Source organism: Pelmatolapia mariae, linkage group LG15, assembly GCF_036321145.2.
Source record: "Pelmatolapia mariae isolate MD_Pm_ZW linkage group LG15, Pm_UMD_F_2, whole genome shotgun sequence".
In the NCBI taxonomy this organism is placed as follows: domain Eukaryota; kingdom Metazoa; phylum Chordata; class Actinopteri; order Cichliformes; family Cichlidae; genus Pelmatolapia; species Pelmatolapia mariae.
The window spans coordinates 28618944-28633970 of record NC_086240.1 but is presented as its reverse complement, the minus strand read 5'-3'; the positions used below and the strand labels follow the sequence as shown (position 1 = coordinate 28633970).

General features: G+C 44.9%; 1 protein-coding gene across 2 annotated transcripts in view; it reads right to left on the bottom strand.

The window, feature by feature from the left end:
- Positions 1–3818: 3818 nt before the first annotated feature.
- cdc42bpb (CDC42 binding protein kinase beta (DMPK-like)) overlaps positions 3819–15027 on the bottom strand; it is a 28335-nt gene continuing 17126 nt past the window's right edge. Inside the window, exons 21-38 of one of the 2 annotated variants that reach the window (XM_063496002.2) lie at positions 13257–13331; positions 13112–13177; positions 9593–9698; positions 9385–9521; positions 9169–9308; positions 7982–8063; positions 7680–7896; positions 7431–7493; positions 7113–7354; positions 6671–7025; positions 6486–6583; positions 6314–6398; positions 6106–6223; positions 5906–6023; positions 5514–5741; positions 5167–5275; positions 5027–5085; positions 3819–4494 (exon numbers count right to left, since the gene is read on the bottom strand). In XM_063496002.2, coding sequence (XP_063352072.1) covers positions 4372–4494; positions 5027–5085; positions 5167–5275; positions 5514–5741; positions 5906–6023; positions 6106–6223; positions 6314–6398; positions 6486–6583; positions 6671–7025; positions 7113–7354; positions 7431–7493; positions 7680–7896; positions 7982–8063; positions 9169–9308; positions 9385–9521; positions 9593–9698; positions 13112–13177; positions 13257–13331 — 2421 coding nt within the window. In that variant the 3' untranslated portion in view covers positions 3819–4371. The remainder of the gene's footprint in view (positions 4495–5026; positions 5086–5166; positions 5276–5513; positions 5742–5905; positions 6024–6105; positions 6224–6313; positions 6399–6485; positions 6584–6670; positions 7026–7112; positions 7355–7430; positions 7494–7679; positions 7897–7981; positions 8064–9168; positions 9309–9384; positions 9522–9592; positions 9699–13111; positions 13178–13256; positions 13332–15027) is intronic. The other variant, XM_063496001.2, reaches the window with a different exon arrangement.

Here is a 15027-nt window from a genome sequence, read left to right as displayed (position 1 = left end):
GTATCAGAAAACCTGGAGAATAATAACCCAATGCTGGAAGCATAAAACTACAACACCCAGAAGACGGACTACAAAATGCTGACATTACAGAGGTGTTTTTTTTAAAGAACAACCTTATTTATACAGAACACATGTCAGCGTCCACGCTAGGAAAGGTTTACAGAGCGCAACATTAAAACACATTAACATTAACAGAACCACATTAGAAATGAATAAAGATAATAAAAACAGAAAGCTGTGAGCCCCACTGAAGGCTCCGCCCACCCTGACCTCTGACAACTAAGAGAGTGAACAGTATTGTGTCCAAAAAGAAGCTCAGATAAACAGAATTGTGATCACGGAAGCTTCAGGTGCGTCAGACGTTTATCAACAAATCTGAGTTGCTGATAGCTTTTTCTTTTTTAATCTGATCGAGTGCTACTATGAATTATGGGATGGAATCGTCTCATCATCACCTCTCCACTGCGATCACCCACAAACTAACTAAAAATAAAATGGAATCACTTCCTGTTTAATCTGATGGCTGGTGACAGTGAGTTTATTTTGTAGTTTTAATATTCAGGTACTTTATTTTCTGTCACATTGAGACTTTTCAGGGTCACAGATAAGGTGAGAGTGGATGGCAAGGTGGACGTGCCTTACATCAGTGATCACAAAGATAATTCTATGAAGAACTCAACAAAAAGCACGAGAGAGGGTTCATCAAGAGGTGAACACACAGGAAGTCGACTGTTTCAGAGCAGCGTGCGTCTGTGGTTAACACTGTGCATGTGCATGGAGGCGTTTGAGTGGAAACAGGAAGCCGCAGAGAGTGTGAGACTGCAGAAGAGAAGAAGTCCCAAGGAAATTCAGATTCCTCAGCAGGTGTGTGAGCAGCTGCTCCTGCCAGACAGAGTTGAGAGGAAAAAAAGGACTATTTAAACCATAGAGTGAGGCTCACCTGAGACGCACCTACGTGCCGTCTGCAGGTGATTCAGCTTTTTATTTGTAAACGTCCAGTAAACTCAAACTTTGTGACGTGAATAAACAGATGTGATGCCAGAGGCGGGCTCGAGCTCCAGGTTCATCACGCCATTGTAGAGGGAGCAGCATGAATCAGAGCAGCAGGAAGTCTGACCTGATTCCTGCTCTGCTGTGATTGGGTCTGTTGTTGCGCTTCTGCCTCTGAGACGCTCTGATTGGCCGAGCTCCTGGAGGGCAAATGCTCAGCCTTATTAATGTTTAAGCAGCCTGTCAGACAGCACCCAGGGGAAATGAATCATTGAAGCCGACCTGAATAAGAACAGCAGGACCCATGGAGCAATTAACCAGAGTCAGAAATAACAGGAAGGAATAACAGGAACAGAATAACTTTTCGGCTGATGCTCCTGTTGATCAGGCCAATCACCTGTCTGTAAACACATACCTGAGAGCTACTCTTTAAATGTAGTCAGTTTGGCCCGAACCTGCTTCCGCTCAGATCACAGGTTATGTCCAAACCCCGGAATCAGGCCAATCACCTGGCTGTAAACACATACCTGAGAGCTCCGTTTCCATGGTAACTCATTATGTTGCCTGTTGATCCCTCTAAGAAAGAACTGCATACACACGTGTGCAGGTTCGCCTTTAATGACTTTGGTTTTATTTTGTATCAGAGGTGTCAAACATGAGGCCCGGGGGCCAGAGTTGGCCCACTGTCTAGAGCTGATTGGACAGTTGGTGGCTCGATCCCATGACGAGATACTAATACTGAGTTGCACTCTGACACATCCATCGGAGCATGAGCGTTCCAAAGCACTGAAGCATACAGAAGGTGTTTGAATTAGTGCTGTCAAAATGAATGCGTTAACGCAGATTAAGCAGTCATCACGATTAACGTGATTAAAAAAAAATTAACGCTATTAACGGATCTGGAGTGCAGAAGGACTCAAAATCCCTGAAATGTTTCTGTCAATGCATTTCGGGCAGTTTGTCCAAGTGGAGTTACCTTCACACATGCGCAAATGGGCAGTAGATCTAGTAGTGACAGGCAGCTGAACCAATCAACTCAATTTGGAAGATGATAAATGCACATTGGCCCTCTTGATGGGAAATTTGAGTATTAAAACAAAAACAAGAGTTGACCGACAAAGTATTATGCACATTGTGCAAGAAGGAATTTTCTTTTCACCGAGCTAAAATATCACATTGATGCGAAGCATACATTAGCCGGGCATGCTGCTAGGACTTTGGCTAATGCGTCACCCAGCTTGCGACAAATCACTCACGGAGCATCAGGGGGCTCAGTAAGTCTACCTCGGAAATAATGACTGACACAATTGCCAAGTGGATTGCAACAAACTGCAGACCTATTAATATCGTTGCGAACATGTGCTTTACATAGCTTTGGTTCCTCATCTCAAGAATGACAGAGAGAGAGTGGATAAATGTTTACAGAGTTTTTTGTTAACATAAATGTTCAATAAACATGTTAAGTACGTATATTCCCCCCCGGCGTCTGTTTGCTCATGCAAAATGAAATGCGATTAATATAGAATAAAAATGAATGATATTTAATCGTGACTAATCAAACATAATCCACAGTAACCCTGTGATGAATCTGATTAAACATTTTGTTTTACAGCACTAATAATATTATATCTATCTATCTCAAATATTAGTGTATACTTACCTACTATTATTATTATATAGGTTTTTTAAAAAGTTGTTTCACGTGTTACAAGAAAACTATTCAAATTCTCTTTGAATTTAAGCATACATTCTTTGTGTTTATTCTCCAGTTACTTCATTATATTGCATAAATGTCTGTTATAAGCTTAAATATAAAGTTGAAAAAGTGTAATTGCAGCCAGGCTATTGATCAAATAATTGCGATTAATTACATAAAATTGTGAGATTAATTAGTAAAGTTTTTAAAAATCTATTGACACACTAGTTTGTATGCATCCGTGTGAATGAGATATGTAGTATACAGTGCTCAATAACAACAATTTACCTGGAGCTTTGGTTCAGTTTTTCCTACGGTCGGAAAAAATTACAATTTTCCACCATCTACTGCAGAAATTTCAGGGTTTTACTGTAAGAAAGAAAGAAAAAAAAAAAAAACTTCCTATGAAGTCACAGACACTTCCTGCACAGCTCATTCTGTGCACATTTCTCGAGCTGACAGGTTTATAGGTTTGTACGTGGAGGAAGCACACGTGGACGGATTAAACATGCAGCTCGATTGCACTCAGCTTATTTCAGTGAACTTCAAGCTTAAAGGCTTCAGTGGGTGTCCTCATGATGTATCAGGTGACTTCTTCAAGTCTCAGCTGACTGTAGGTTTCCAACTTTATAAAGAGTACATTTGCACAGTGACTGAAACTAGCACCACTGAATGAACAATGGGCTGTGAGGTCAGTTTATGGTCTTCAATCAATGATCATGAGTACCATTCACAGAGATTTCCAGAATGGAAAGAAGTCACCTGATGATGACTGAAAACATCCAGATGAACAGAATCAACCTTTTGGGATATCTAACCAGATTCTTACTCTGGATGGCATTACGTTGGGCTCCAGTAACACCGTCAGGAACCTTGGAGTAATTGTTGACCAGGATATGTCCTTCAGTGCACATATTAAACAAATATATCGGACTGCTTTGCTTCATTTGTGAAATATCTCTACAATTAGAAATATCCTGTCTCAGAGTGATGCTGAAAAACTAGTTCATGCATTTAATACTTCTAGGCTGGACTACTGTAATTTGTTATTATCAGGATGACAGGGACTCTGCTTGTCCTGATTGGCTGCCTGCCGGGCTCACCTGTGCAGGTGTGACTCAGACTCAGAGACTGAATTCAGGTTCGTTTATTGTTTTTGGCCACTAACAGTTTATCGTTACAAAGATCCTTTAAATGTGATTTTGGAAGAAACAAAGCAGTAGTGTTCAGGTGTGACCCTGCCCCCTCTCCTGTCTCCAACTGAGCAGAGGGCGGGGCCAGAGGAAAGATCATAACTGACACAAATCAAAGATTATTTTACCCTAAACGACAACAAAGATGAAGGTGATGACGATGTGCAACTTCAACAAAATTAATTCAGTGTTTTCGTCAGAGCGAGACCTCCGCCCGCTCCCCGTGTCAGCTTGCACGCCAACAGGAAGTCATTACACATGCACGACAACAGCAGGCGCTGGTCCCATAGAGCCAATCAGAGTAAAGGTCAAAGGTCACACAGCAGCTCTCAGCAGGGAGGGGTTAAAACCAAGGGGTGGGGCTTCCAGCAGGTAAAATCCAACAAAATAAAAGCAGCAGGAAGCGCAAACACACCCCGCCACAATAAAATCCTGAAAGTAAAAGCTAAGCTCTCAGTCCGCAGCCCGACTCGTTCAGGTGGGGGCGGGGCTTCAGGCTTCGGAGTCCAGGCCGTCGAGGGTGAGCTGGCTGCGGTGGGGGGAGTTGGGGCTGGGGGGGCTGCTGGGGTTGGAGCTGTTGGAGGGCGTCGAGTGTTTGGTGGAGTCAGAGTCAGGCTGAGGGATCAATACACAAGCATGATTACTGATCAAGACTGCTGGTCAATATAGAGTGTGTGTGTGTGTGTGTGTGTGTGTGTGTGTGTGTGTGTGTGTGTGTGTGTGAGTGAGTGAGTGAGTGAGTGAGTGAGTGAGTGAGTGAGAGAGAGAGAGAGAGAGAGAGAGAGAGAGAGAGAGAGAGAGAGAGAGAGAGAGAGTGAGTGAGTGAGTATATACGGGTTCTTACTATCTTGTTGGGGACCAAAATCTGAAATTTACTATACTGGTGTGGACCAAAATCCAGGTCTCCACAGGGTTGAAGGCATTTTTCACACTCAAAATGTGGTTTTAATGTCAGGGTTACAGTTGAGTTATGGTTAGGTTTAGGAGAAGGTTAGGGGAAGGGTTAGGGTTAGGCATTCATTTTTAATGGTTGGGGTTAGGGTAAGGAGCTAGGGAAAGCATTATTTCAATGAGATGTCCCCACGTGGATAGCAAACCAGACGTGTGTGTGTGTGTGAGTAAGTGTGAATGTGTGTGTGTGTGGTACCTCTCGGTCCACCTCCTCCGGGTCACAGATGCTGCGGGACGAAGCTCCTCCCCCAAAATCTGAGCCAGTGAAATCACAGAGACAGGTGAGTTAGTGACAGTTCGTGTCGAGACCAGCGACATGAACACTCATGTGTTTACCTGAAGCTGTGCGTGTGATGTGCGTCTTGCTCCTCTGTTGCCGTGAGATACTGGAGAGGGGGCGGGGCTTATCTTTAATGGAGTCGTCCTGAGAGGAGGGCAGCACACTCTGCGGGCACACACACACACACACACACAGAGATTAATAGAGTTTATTGATCCTTCTGGCATCCTCAGACTGATCGATCAGCTGGCAGAGGTACACAGCGTGACCTGATGACATCATCGCTGACCAATCAGCTGATGAGCAAGTGTGAGGTCATCAAATCAATCAAGTGATTGCTGCATTCAGGTCATGTGACCTGGGCGCAGCCTGAGTGGAGGGGGGGAGACAGAAGCTGGCCTACCCTTCCCACAGAGGAGGTGGAGGGAGAGGAGGAGGAGGAGGAAGGCTGCAGGAGGCTCTGCTGGGAGGAGGAAGAGGAGGCGTCTTTCTGCAAGAAGGCGCCAGCCGATGCCGACGTCATGTGATACACGTGCTCAAAGTTGGAGGGGGGAGAGATGAGGGTGTGACGGGAAGAAGAGGAGGAAGGGGAGGGAGACGGGGAGGAGGAGAGGGAGGCAACATCACCAACCTGAACACCAAGACGCAGACAAAGATGAGAAGGAGCAGGATGAAGTTGAAACAGGGGGAAGAGAGAAGAGAGGAGTCAGTGTGATGAAGGCAGGAGTCAGAGGAGTGGGGGGAGGAGACGGAGGAGAACATGCCGGCAGCAGAAGGAGGAGCAGGAGGAGTTACCAGAGGAAGGTCCATGAGGACCTGCATGCCGTCTCCTGGTCCCATGTGAGCCACGTGGTTAAAGTTGGTGGGGTTAGAAATCATCTTAGAGCGAAGCTCCGGATCCCTCAGCATCTCCCTGAGGAGACAACGACACCAGCACACAGGTGAGCACGCAGGTAAACATAACATGGGAAAACACCAGAAGTGACTAAAATCACCTCCTCTGCTGGAGTCGCTCCTCCTCGGGAACCTTGAAGAGGAACTTTCTCTTGCTGCGAGTTCGAACCATCAACTTCCTGCTGTGATCGGACGTCTCCGGGATGGTGAGATCGCCCTCTGAACGGACATGGGTACAGAGAAAGGTATGCACAGGTTAGCTTCGGCTGTGGGAGCGTTAGCGTCCACGTGATTCAGGTGTGCTCCTACCTGAGGAGGTGTTGCTAAAGTAAATCAGACGAGGAGGTTCTGAGCTCAGCAGGTTTAACGTTCCTTCAGCATTCAGAGGTCGAATCTGTAGATAGGTGCGCACACATAGTCTTTCAGCCATCACTGCATTCTGAATGGGTGGTCTGACCTTCACTGAACTGTGATTGGTTACCTTGCGCAGGGAGATGGTTTGGACCCACTCAGTGGTGTGAATATCAAAGACATCGACCCCATACTCGCTGTAGACCGTCAGGTGAGATGAGTTAGAGCCTGTCACACAGAGAGACAGGTGAGAGACACAGGTGAGAGACCATCCACTGCACCCGTTTCTACAATTACAAGAATCGTGCAACGTACAGAAAGCGAACGGTGTGGCGGGCCACATGAGCTCCTGGGTCCGGGACCGACGTCCCTGTCCATCCACATAGACACCGAGCTGGCTGAAGCAGAGCAGCAGCTCGCTGGATCCGACTTCCAGTGCATGCAGAGCGTCCAGTGGCTGTTGCGCCAGGAAGGCCAGCGATGGGTCTGCCGGGCTCACCAGGCTTATGGGGGACGACTCCCCCTGCAAGGCCAGCAGAGCGAAGCCTGACGGGTAACCGATGCACAGCCGGTCCCTGAGCATCCCCAACCACTGAACCACACCTGGGGCCTGCACCTCCCACAGCTTCTTGTGGTGGGGCTTTGCCGGAGTGATCTCGTAGCACTGAACCTGGAAGCGGGACATAGAAACTGCAGCATTAGGATGGGCACCAGAGCAGAACCGCAGGTCGCCTCCAGGTGAGCCCATACCACTGACCTGACGTTTGACGGCAGCCAGCAGGCAGGGGGGGCCTCCTGGGCGGAGAACGCCGGCGGCCATAGCCTGGCAGCCTTTGGTGTCTGCCAGCTTGGCATCGAAGCTGGACTCCGCTCCCTCCAACACCCCCCAGGGGTGAAGGTGAACTTGACGGTTGCGACCGCAGAGGAGCGCAATGATCTTCTCCTTTGGGATCAATTCAATCTGAGAGATCTTCTTACTGTCTGTGGCTCTCACAATCACTGTAGAAAGAAAGGGAGGAGTTAAAGGAGGTTAGCACAATCAGTCACGTGGACAAAGTCTGTTCACTGGGCTCACCGTCTCTCGTGATTTCAACCACAAACAGTCCGTCTTCTGTTCCCAGGGCGATCCTCTCACGATCTGCACAGATGGGAAATGTTCTTATTAACAAAATAATAAGCGAGATTAAACTGATACAAGTCAAGTAATCAATAAGACTGAAGATCGACAGGAAACTCAGCACAATCCATCAGTAGACCCTGAAACAATTTCAGCCTACCACGGTCAACCGTCCTACACTTTTTCAGCAGAGCACTTGTTACTGACCGAGCACAGCGGCGGACAGCGTGGTCTTGATGATGGGCAGCGAGGCATCGTAGGCCTCGTGCAGGACGTGGACCTGCTGGCTCTTCAGCAGGTTCTTGGTCAGGATGCTCTGCATACCTTCCAGGATCCGGACCCATTTTCTCTTCTCTACCTCGCTCTCAGCCAGGACAAGCAGAGACACTGAAGACAGCTGCGAGATCAGCTGCGATGATGTCACCTGACCACGACAACAAAAACAATCAGAACAGGACACGCACTGGTGCTCAGACACCAAATGGTATAACGGTGATGGGGTCTCCTACTCTGAAGATGCAGGGGATGTCCTTCCTGGTTGCGTGGATCACATCGGAAGCCAAGACTGAACTAACGGACAAATCCTCATCCCTGAAAAAGTGAGATGCCAGAGATAATCGCATATACAAAAATAATACTTGTCACAAACTCCACACAAACAAAAACGCCAGCTTCACGCGACTGCCTAAATCTTCTCTAAACCAGCTAAATCTTTTCATTCTTGGGACTATTACAGTCTTCACAAAGGTATCAGAGTCGTCTCTGAACTACATGAACCTTACCAGGACTCAAACTGTCCTAACACTTAGGGCTACACAAACTTTCTTCAGACTTCGTCTCAGGACCTGGATTAACATGCCCACACGAACCTTCTCAGAAGTGTTCGCTCTCTGCGGTGTCACTTCCTGTTCCAACACAGTGATGTTTTTGTGTAGCCAATTTAATTAAAAACATATAGATAACTTCTTGTTTCACAGTGTAAGCTTCATGCCCTTCATCCAAAGCACACGCTCTGTGTATATGCTCAGTAATTTATAGTCACAGTGCTAGGACCAATTCTGTTTACATTATACATGCTTCCCTTAGGCAGTATAATAAGCAGGCATAGCATACATTTTCACTGCTATGCAGATGACACACAGCTTTATCTATCCATGAAGCCAGATTAGTTAAACTGCAGGAATGTCTTAAAGACAAAGACCTGGATGACCTCTAATTTTCTGCTTCTAAATTCAGAAAAAATTGAGGTTATTGTACTTGGCCGTGAAAATCTTAGAAAGATAGTATCTAACCAGATTCTTACTCTGGATGGCATTACCTTGGCCTCCAGTAACACTGTGAGGAACCTTGGAGTCATTTCTGACCAGGATATGTCCTTCAATGCACATATTAAACAAATATGTAGGACTGCTTTCTTCCATTTGCGCAATATCTCTAAAATTAGAAATATCCTGTCTCAAGAGTGATGCAAAAAAACTAGTTCATGCATTTATTATTTCTAGGATACTCGCTGTTCCTAGAGAATTTAAAAGTAGAATGGGAGCCAGAGCCTTCAGTTTTCAGGCCTCTTTTCCGTGGAACCAGCTTCCAGTTTGCATTCGGAAGACAGATACTATCTCTACTTTTAAGATTAGGCTTCAAATTTTCCTTTTTTGCTAAAGTTATAGTCCTGACAGAAGGTGAGCAAACAGAATACCTGAGGTCGAGGACCAGACCGGCTGCCACCCCAGGCTGCGTGGACTTTCCCTCTGGGATGTCGTAGAGAAAGAGTTTACAGTCAGAGACCACGGCGAATGCTCGCTGCCAGCCCTTTTTCACCCCACTGGGCTTCGGAATCTGACGGAAACAAACTAACTTGAGTATGTGGAGCTGCTACACAGTTACATGGTCAGTACCGTGTCAATGGACTCACCCTGACGTAGCCCTTATATGCAGTGCCGATTCCCCTCTGGACGTCAATGCCCTGTGGCCTCTTGGCCTGCTCTGCTGGGATCGGGCAGACAAGAGGGGCGTGGTCTTTACAGGAAACGTGACAGATGAAGGAGCACACTGCAGAGACAGAGAGTCAGTCAGACACCTGTGACTGAACCAGAAGCAAAGGTGCTGTTAGCGCTGCGTACCTTCGCAGGCGTATCCCTGCCGGATTAGTCCCACCATCAGGGAGGTGCAGTGTGTGCACTGAGGCGGGCTGGAGAACGTCTTGATGCTCAGCTGGTGAGCTTTGGGCTGAAACACACACACACACACACACAAAAAAAAAAAAATCTAAAAATCTATTACAATTACTACGATCTGAGTGGCCCTGTGGAGTCATAGGACACCTGCGAGAACCTCAGGGTAAGGCAAGGCAAGGCAAGGCAAGTTTATTTATATAGCACAATTCAACAACAAGGTGATTCAAAGTGCTTTACAGAGACATTAAAAACAAAAACAAATAAAAAGCACGATTTAAAATTGATTAAGACAAGCAAACAAACAAACAAACAAACAAACAAACAAAACAGTATTTAAAATCAAAAATCAAAACAGTAGATAAAATCAGAACAGTAGATAAAATCAGAACAGTAGATAAAATCAGAACAGTAGATAAAATCAAAACAGTAGATAAAATCAGAACAGTAGATAAAGTCAGTAGTTAAAATGTAAGTTTTGAAATTTAAGCTTAAAAGTGTGGATTTGGTGCTTTATTCAAAAGCAGCTGAGAATAGGTGAGTCTTCAACCTGGATTTAAATAAACTGAGTGTTTCAGCTGATCTGAGGCTTTCTGGGAGTTTGTTCCAGATATATGGAGCATAAAAGCTGAATGCAGCTTCTCCGTGTCTGGTTCTGACTCTGGGAACTGATAAAAAACCGGATCCAGATGACCTGAGGGATCTGGAAGGTTCATACTGGGTCAGGAGGTCACTGATGTATTTTGGTCCTAAACCATTCAGAGCTTTATAAACCAGCATCAGAACTTTAAAGTCTATCCTCTGACGGACAGGCAGCCAGTGTAAAGACCTCAGAGCTGGACTGATGTGGTCCACTTTTTTGGTCTTAGTGAGGACTCTAGCAGCAGAGTTCTGAATGAGCTGTAGTTGTCTGACTGATTTTTTAGGTAGACCTGTAAAGATGCTGTTACAGTAATCAAGCCTGCTAAAGATGAATGCATGGACTAGTTTTTCCAGGTCGTGTTGAGACATCAGATCTTTTATCCTTGAAATATTCTTGAGGTGATAGTAAGCCGATTTTGTTATTGTCTTAATGTGTTTTTCTAAGTTTAGGTCTGCATCCATCACTACACCCAAATTTCTCGCCTGGTTGGTGGTTTTTAGGTGTATAGATTGAAGTTCTCTGGTGACCTGTAATCGTTTTTCTTTGGCACCAAAGACTATTACTTCAGTTTTGTTTTTGTTTAGCTGGAGAAAATTGTGGCACAACCAGTCATTAGTTTCCTCAATGCATTTACCAAGAGCCTGTACAGGGCCTTGGTCTCCTGGTGACATTGTGATATATATTTGTGTGTCATCTGCATAGCTATGATAGTTTATTTTGTTGTTCTTTATAATCTGTGCCAGTGGGAGCATGTAGATGTTAAACAGAAGGGGTCCCAAGATGGAACCTTGGGGAACTCCACATGTGATACTTGTCTGCTCAGATGTGAAGTTACCTATTGATACAAAGTATTTCCTGTTTTCTAAGTATGTTTTGAACCAGTTTAGTACAGTTCCTGAAAGACCTGCCCAGTTCTCCAGTCGTTTGAGTAATATGTTGTGGTCAACTGTATCAAATGCTGCACTGAGATCCAGTAAAACTAAGACTGACATTTTTCCACTGTCTGTATTCAGACATATGTCATTAAACACTTTGGTCAGAGCGGTTTCAGTGCTGTGGTTCTGTCTAAAACCTGACTGGAAGGCATCATAGCAGTTATTCTGTGTTAAGAAGTAATTGAGCTGTTGAGAAACTGCTTTTTCAATGATCTTACTTAAAAATGGGAGGTTTGAGATCGGCCTGTAGTTATTCATTTGTGTCTTGTCAAGATTGTCCTTTTTCAGTATAGGTTTAATTACAGCAGTTTTTAGTGATTCTGGAAACACACCTGACGTTAAAGAAAAGTTTATGATCTGTAACAGGTCTGACTCCAAAGTCTTTGAGACCTTTTTGAAAAAACTCGTTGGCAGGACATCTAAACAGCAAGAGGAGGAGTTCAGTTGACCTAAGATGTCCTCCAGGTCTTTGTTGTTAATAGGGTGAAACTGTTTGATGGTGTTTAAACAGTTTTTTGGTGGACACAGTACATGTCCTGGATCTGCTGTTGATGTACCAATTGCTTGTCTAATCTTTTGGATTTTTTCTGTGAAGAATTTGGCAAAGTCATTGCAGGCCATGGTCGAATGAAGTTCAGCTGCCACTGACACAGGAGGGTTTGTTAGCCTGTCAACTGTAGAAAATAGGACCCGAGCGTTATGACTGTTTTTGGTGATGATGTCAGAGAAGTAGGACCTCCTTGCACTCCTCAGTTGTAAATTATAATTGTGAAGTTTCTCTTTATAGATGTCATAATGAACCTGGAGGTTTGTTTTTCTCCATCTGCGCTCAGCTTTCCTACACTCTCTTTTTTCATATTTCACCAGTGTGGAGTTTCTCCATGGAGACTTCTTCCTTCCAGAGATAACCTTCACCTTAATGGGAGCAATAGTGTCCATTACATTTAACATTTTAGCATTGAAGCTAGTGACGAGCTCATTGACTGAACCTCTGGACAGGTCAGGTGTTAATGGGAAGACCTGGTTAAAGATCTCACTACTGTGTTCAGTTATACACCGTTTTGTGATCACTGCTGTTGATATAGTTGTGTGGGCTGAGATTTTACTTTCAAAGAAAACACAGTAATGATCAGACAGGCCCACATCAGACACAGTAACCTTTGAAATGCTCAGGCCCTTGGAGATCAGTAGGTCAAGAGTGTGTCCTCTATTATGTGTGGCCTCTGTTACATGCTGAGTCAGCCCAAAGTTGCCCAGAGTGTTACTCAGGTCTTTAGTCCCTTTGTCCTGAGGGTTGTCCACATGGATGTTAAAATCCCCAACAATAATTACACAGTCGAAATCAACACAGATCACAGACAGCAGTTCACTGAGGTCATTAAAAAAGTCTGTGCAGTATTTGGGAGGCCTGTAAACATTAAGAAACACAACTTTGGATGGGGCCTTCAGCTGTAACGCCACATATTCAAAAGACTGAAAACTTCCAGGAGATAGCTGCTTACATTGAAATGATTCATTAAATAAGACGGCAACCCCTCCTCCTCTCCTGCTCACCCTGGCCTCACTGATAAAACTGTAGTTAGGAGGGGTCGTCTCGATGAGAACAGCTCCACTGTTACTTTGGTCCAACCAAGTTTCAGTTAAAAACATAAAATCAAGGCTGTGCTCAGTGATTAAATCATTAATTAAAAATGTTTTCCCAGCTAAAGATCTAACGTTTAATAAAGCCAACTTAAGTGTTTTAGAGGTATTATTTGCCCCCTCGTGTTTGGGAGCAGTCTGTGGCACACAAGGTATGTTTACTACATTTAAAGATCTTTTAGAGTGCAGCTCTCTGTGTTTTGACCAGGCCACATGTCTCCTTCTGTCACCTAAAAGTACAGAAATTACCTTTGGTGTGGTCAGCGCTGTGCTCTGATAGATAGGAGAGGGGCTCGAAGGGACTGCTTTAATTTCCTGTGGACACAAACGGGTCAATCAGTTAAACAAACCATAACATACAGGACACCTGTGCAAAGACTCATCTGTGACCAACCTCGTGTTCGGAGCCTGTGGAGGGTGATGGGGGCGTAGTGTCTGATTTTGCAGGGGTGGCATCTATGTCTGAGGGCTGCAGGTAAAAACCGTGACACAAAGATTATCAACACCTGATCAGATGAACTGTGACAACTACAAATGCACTACTGCAGTATTCATACAGCGGACACATGAAGTACAGGGTGGGCCATTTATATGGATACACCGTAATAAAATGGGAATGGTTGGTGATATTAAAGTCCTGTTTGTGGCACATTAGTATATGTGAGGGGGCAAACTCCTCAAGATGGGTGGTGACCATGGTGGCCATTTAGAAGTCGGCCATCTTGGATACAACTTTTGTTTGTTCAATAGGAAGAGGGCCATGTGACACATCAAACTTATTGGTAATCTCACAAGAAAAACAATGGTGTGCTTGGTTTCAACGTAACTTTATTCTTTCATGAGTTATTTACAAGTTTCTGACCACTTATAAAATGTGTTCAATGTGCTGCCCATTGTGTTGGATTGTCAATGCAACCCTCTTCTCCCACTCTTCACACACTGATATCAACACCGCAGGAGAAATGCCAGCACAGGCATCCAGTATCCATAGTTTCAGGTGCTGCACATCTCGTATCTTCACACCATAGACAATTGCCTTCAGATGACCCCAAAGATAAAAGTCTAAGGGGGTCAGATCGGGAGACCTTGGGGGCCATTCAACTGGCCCACGACGACCAATCCACTTTCCAGGAAACTGTTCATCTAGGAATGCTCGGACCTGGCACCCATAATGTGGTGGTGCACCATCTTGCTGGAAAAACTCAGGGAACGTGCCAGCTTCAGTGCATAAAGAGGGAAACACATCATCATGTAGCAATTTCAAATATCCAGTGGCCTTGAGGTTTCCATTGATGAAGAATGGACCCACTATCGTTGTACCCCATATACCACACCAAACCATCACTTTTGTTGTTCCAACAGTCTTGGAGGGATCCATCCAATGTGGGTTAGTGTCAGACCAATAGCGGTGGTTTTGTTTTTTAACTTCACCATTCACATAAAAGTTTGCCTCATCACTGAACAAGATCTTCTGCGTGAACTGAGGGTCCTGTTCCAATTTTTGTTTTGCCCATTCTGCAAATTCTGTGCGCCGATCTGGGTCATCCTCGTTGAGATGCTGCAGTAGCTGGAGTTTGTAAGGGTGCCATTTGTGAGTAGCTAATATCCGCCGAAGGGATGTTTGACTAATGCCACTCTCCAGTGACATGCGGCGAGTGCTACGCTGTGGGCTCTTGCTGAATGAAGCTAGGACAGCCACTGATGTTTCTTCATCAGTGACAGTTTTCTTGCGTCCACATTTTGGCAAATCCAACAATGAACCAGTTTCACGAAACTTAGCAAGCAGTTTGCTAACTGTAGCATGGGAGATGGGTGGTGTCGTAGGGTGTCTTGCATTGAAATCTGCTGCAATGACCCGGTTACTGCGTTCACCAGCTATCAACACAATTTCGATCCGCTCCTCACGTGTTAACCTCTTCGACATGTCAATGGCTGTGAACAAAGAGAAACTTGTAAATAACTCATGAAAGAATAAAGTTACGTTGAAACCAAGCACACCATTGTTTTTCTTGTGACATTACCAATAAGTTTGATGTGTCACATGGCCCTCTTCCTATTGAAAAAACAAAAGTTGTATCCAAGATGGCCGACTTCTAAATGGCCACCATGGTCACCACCCATCTTGAGGAGTTTGCCCCCTCACATATACTAATGTGCCACAAACA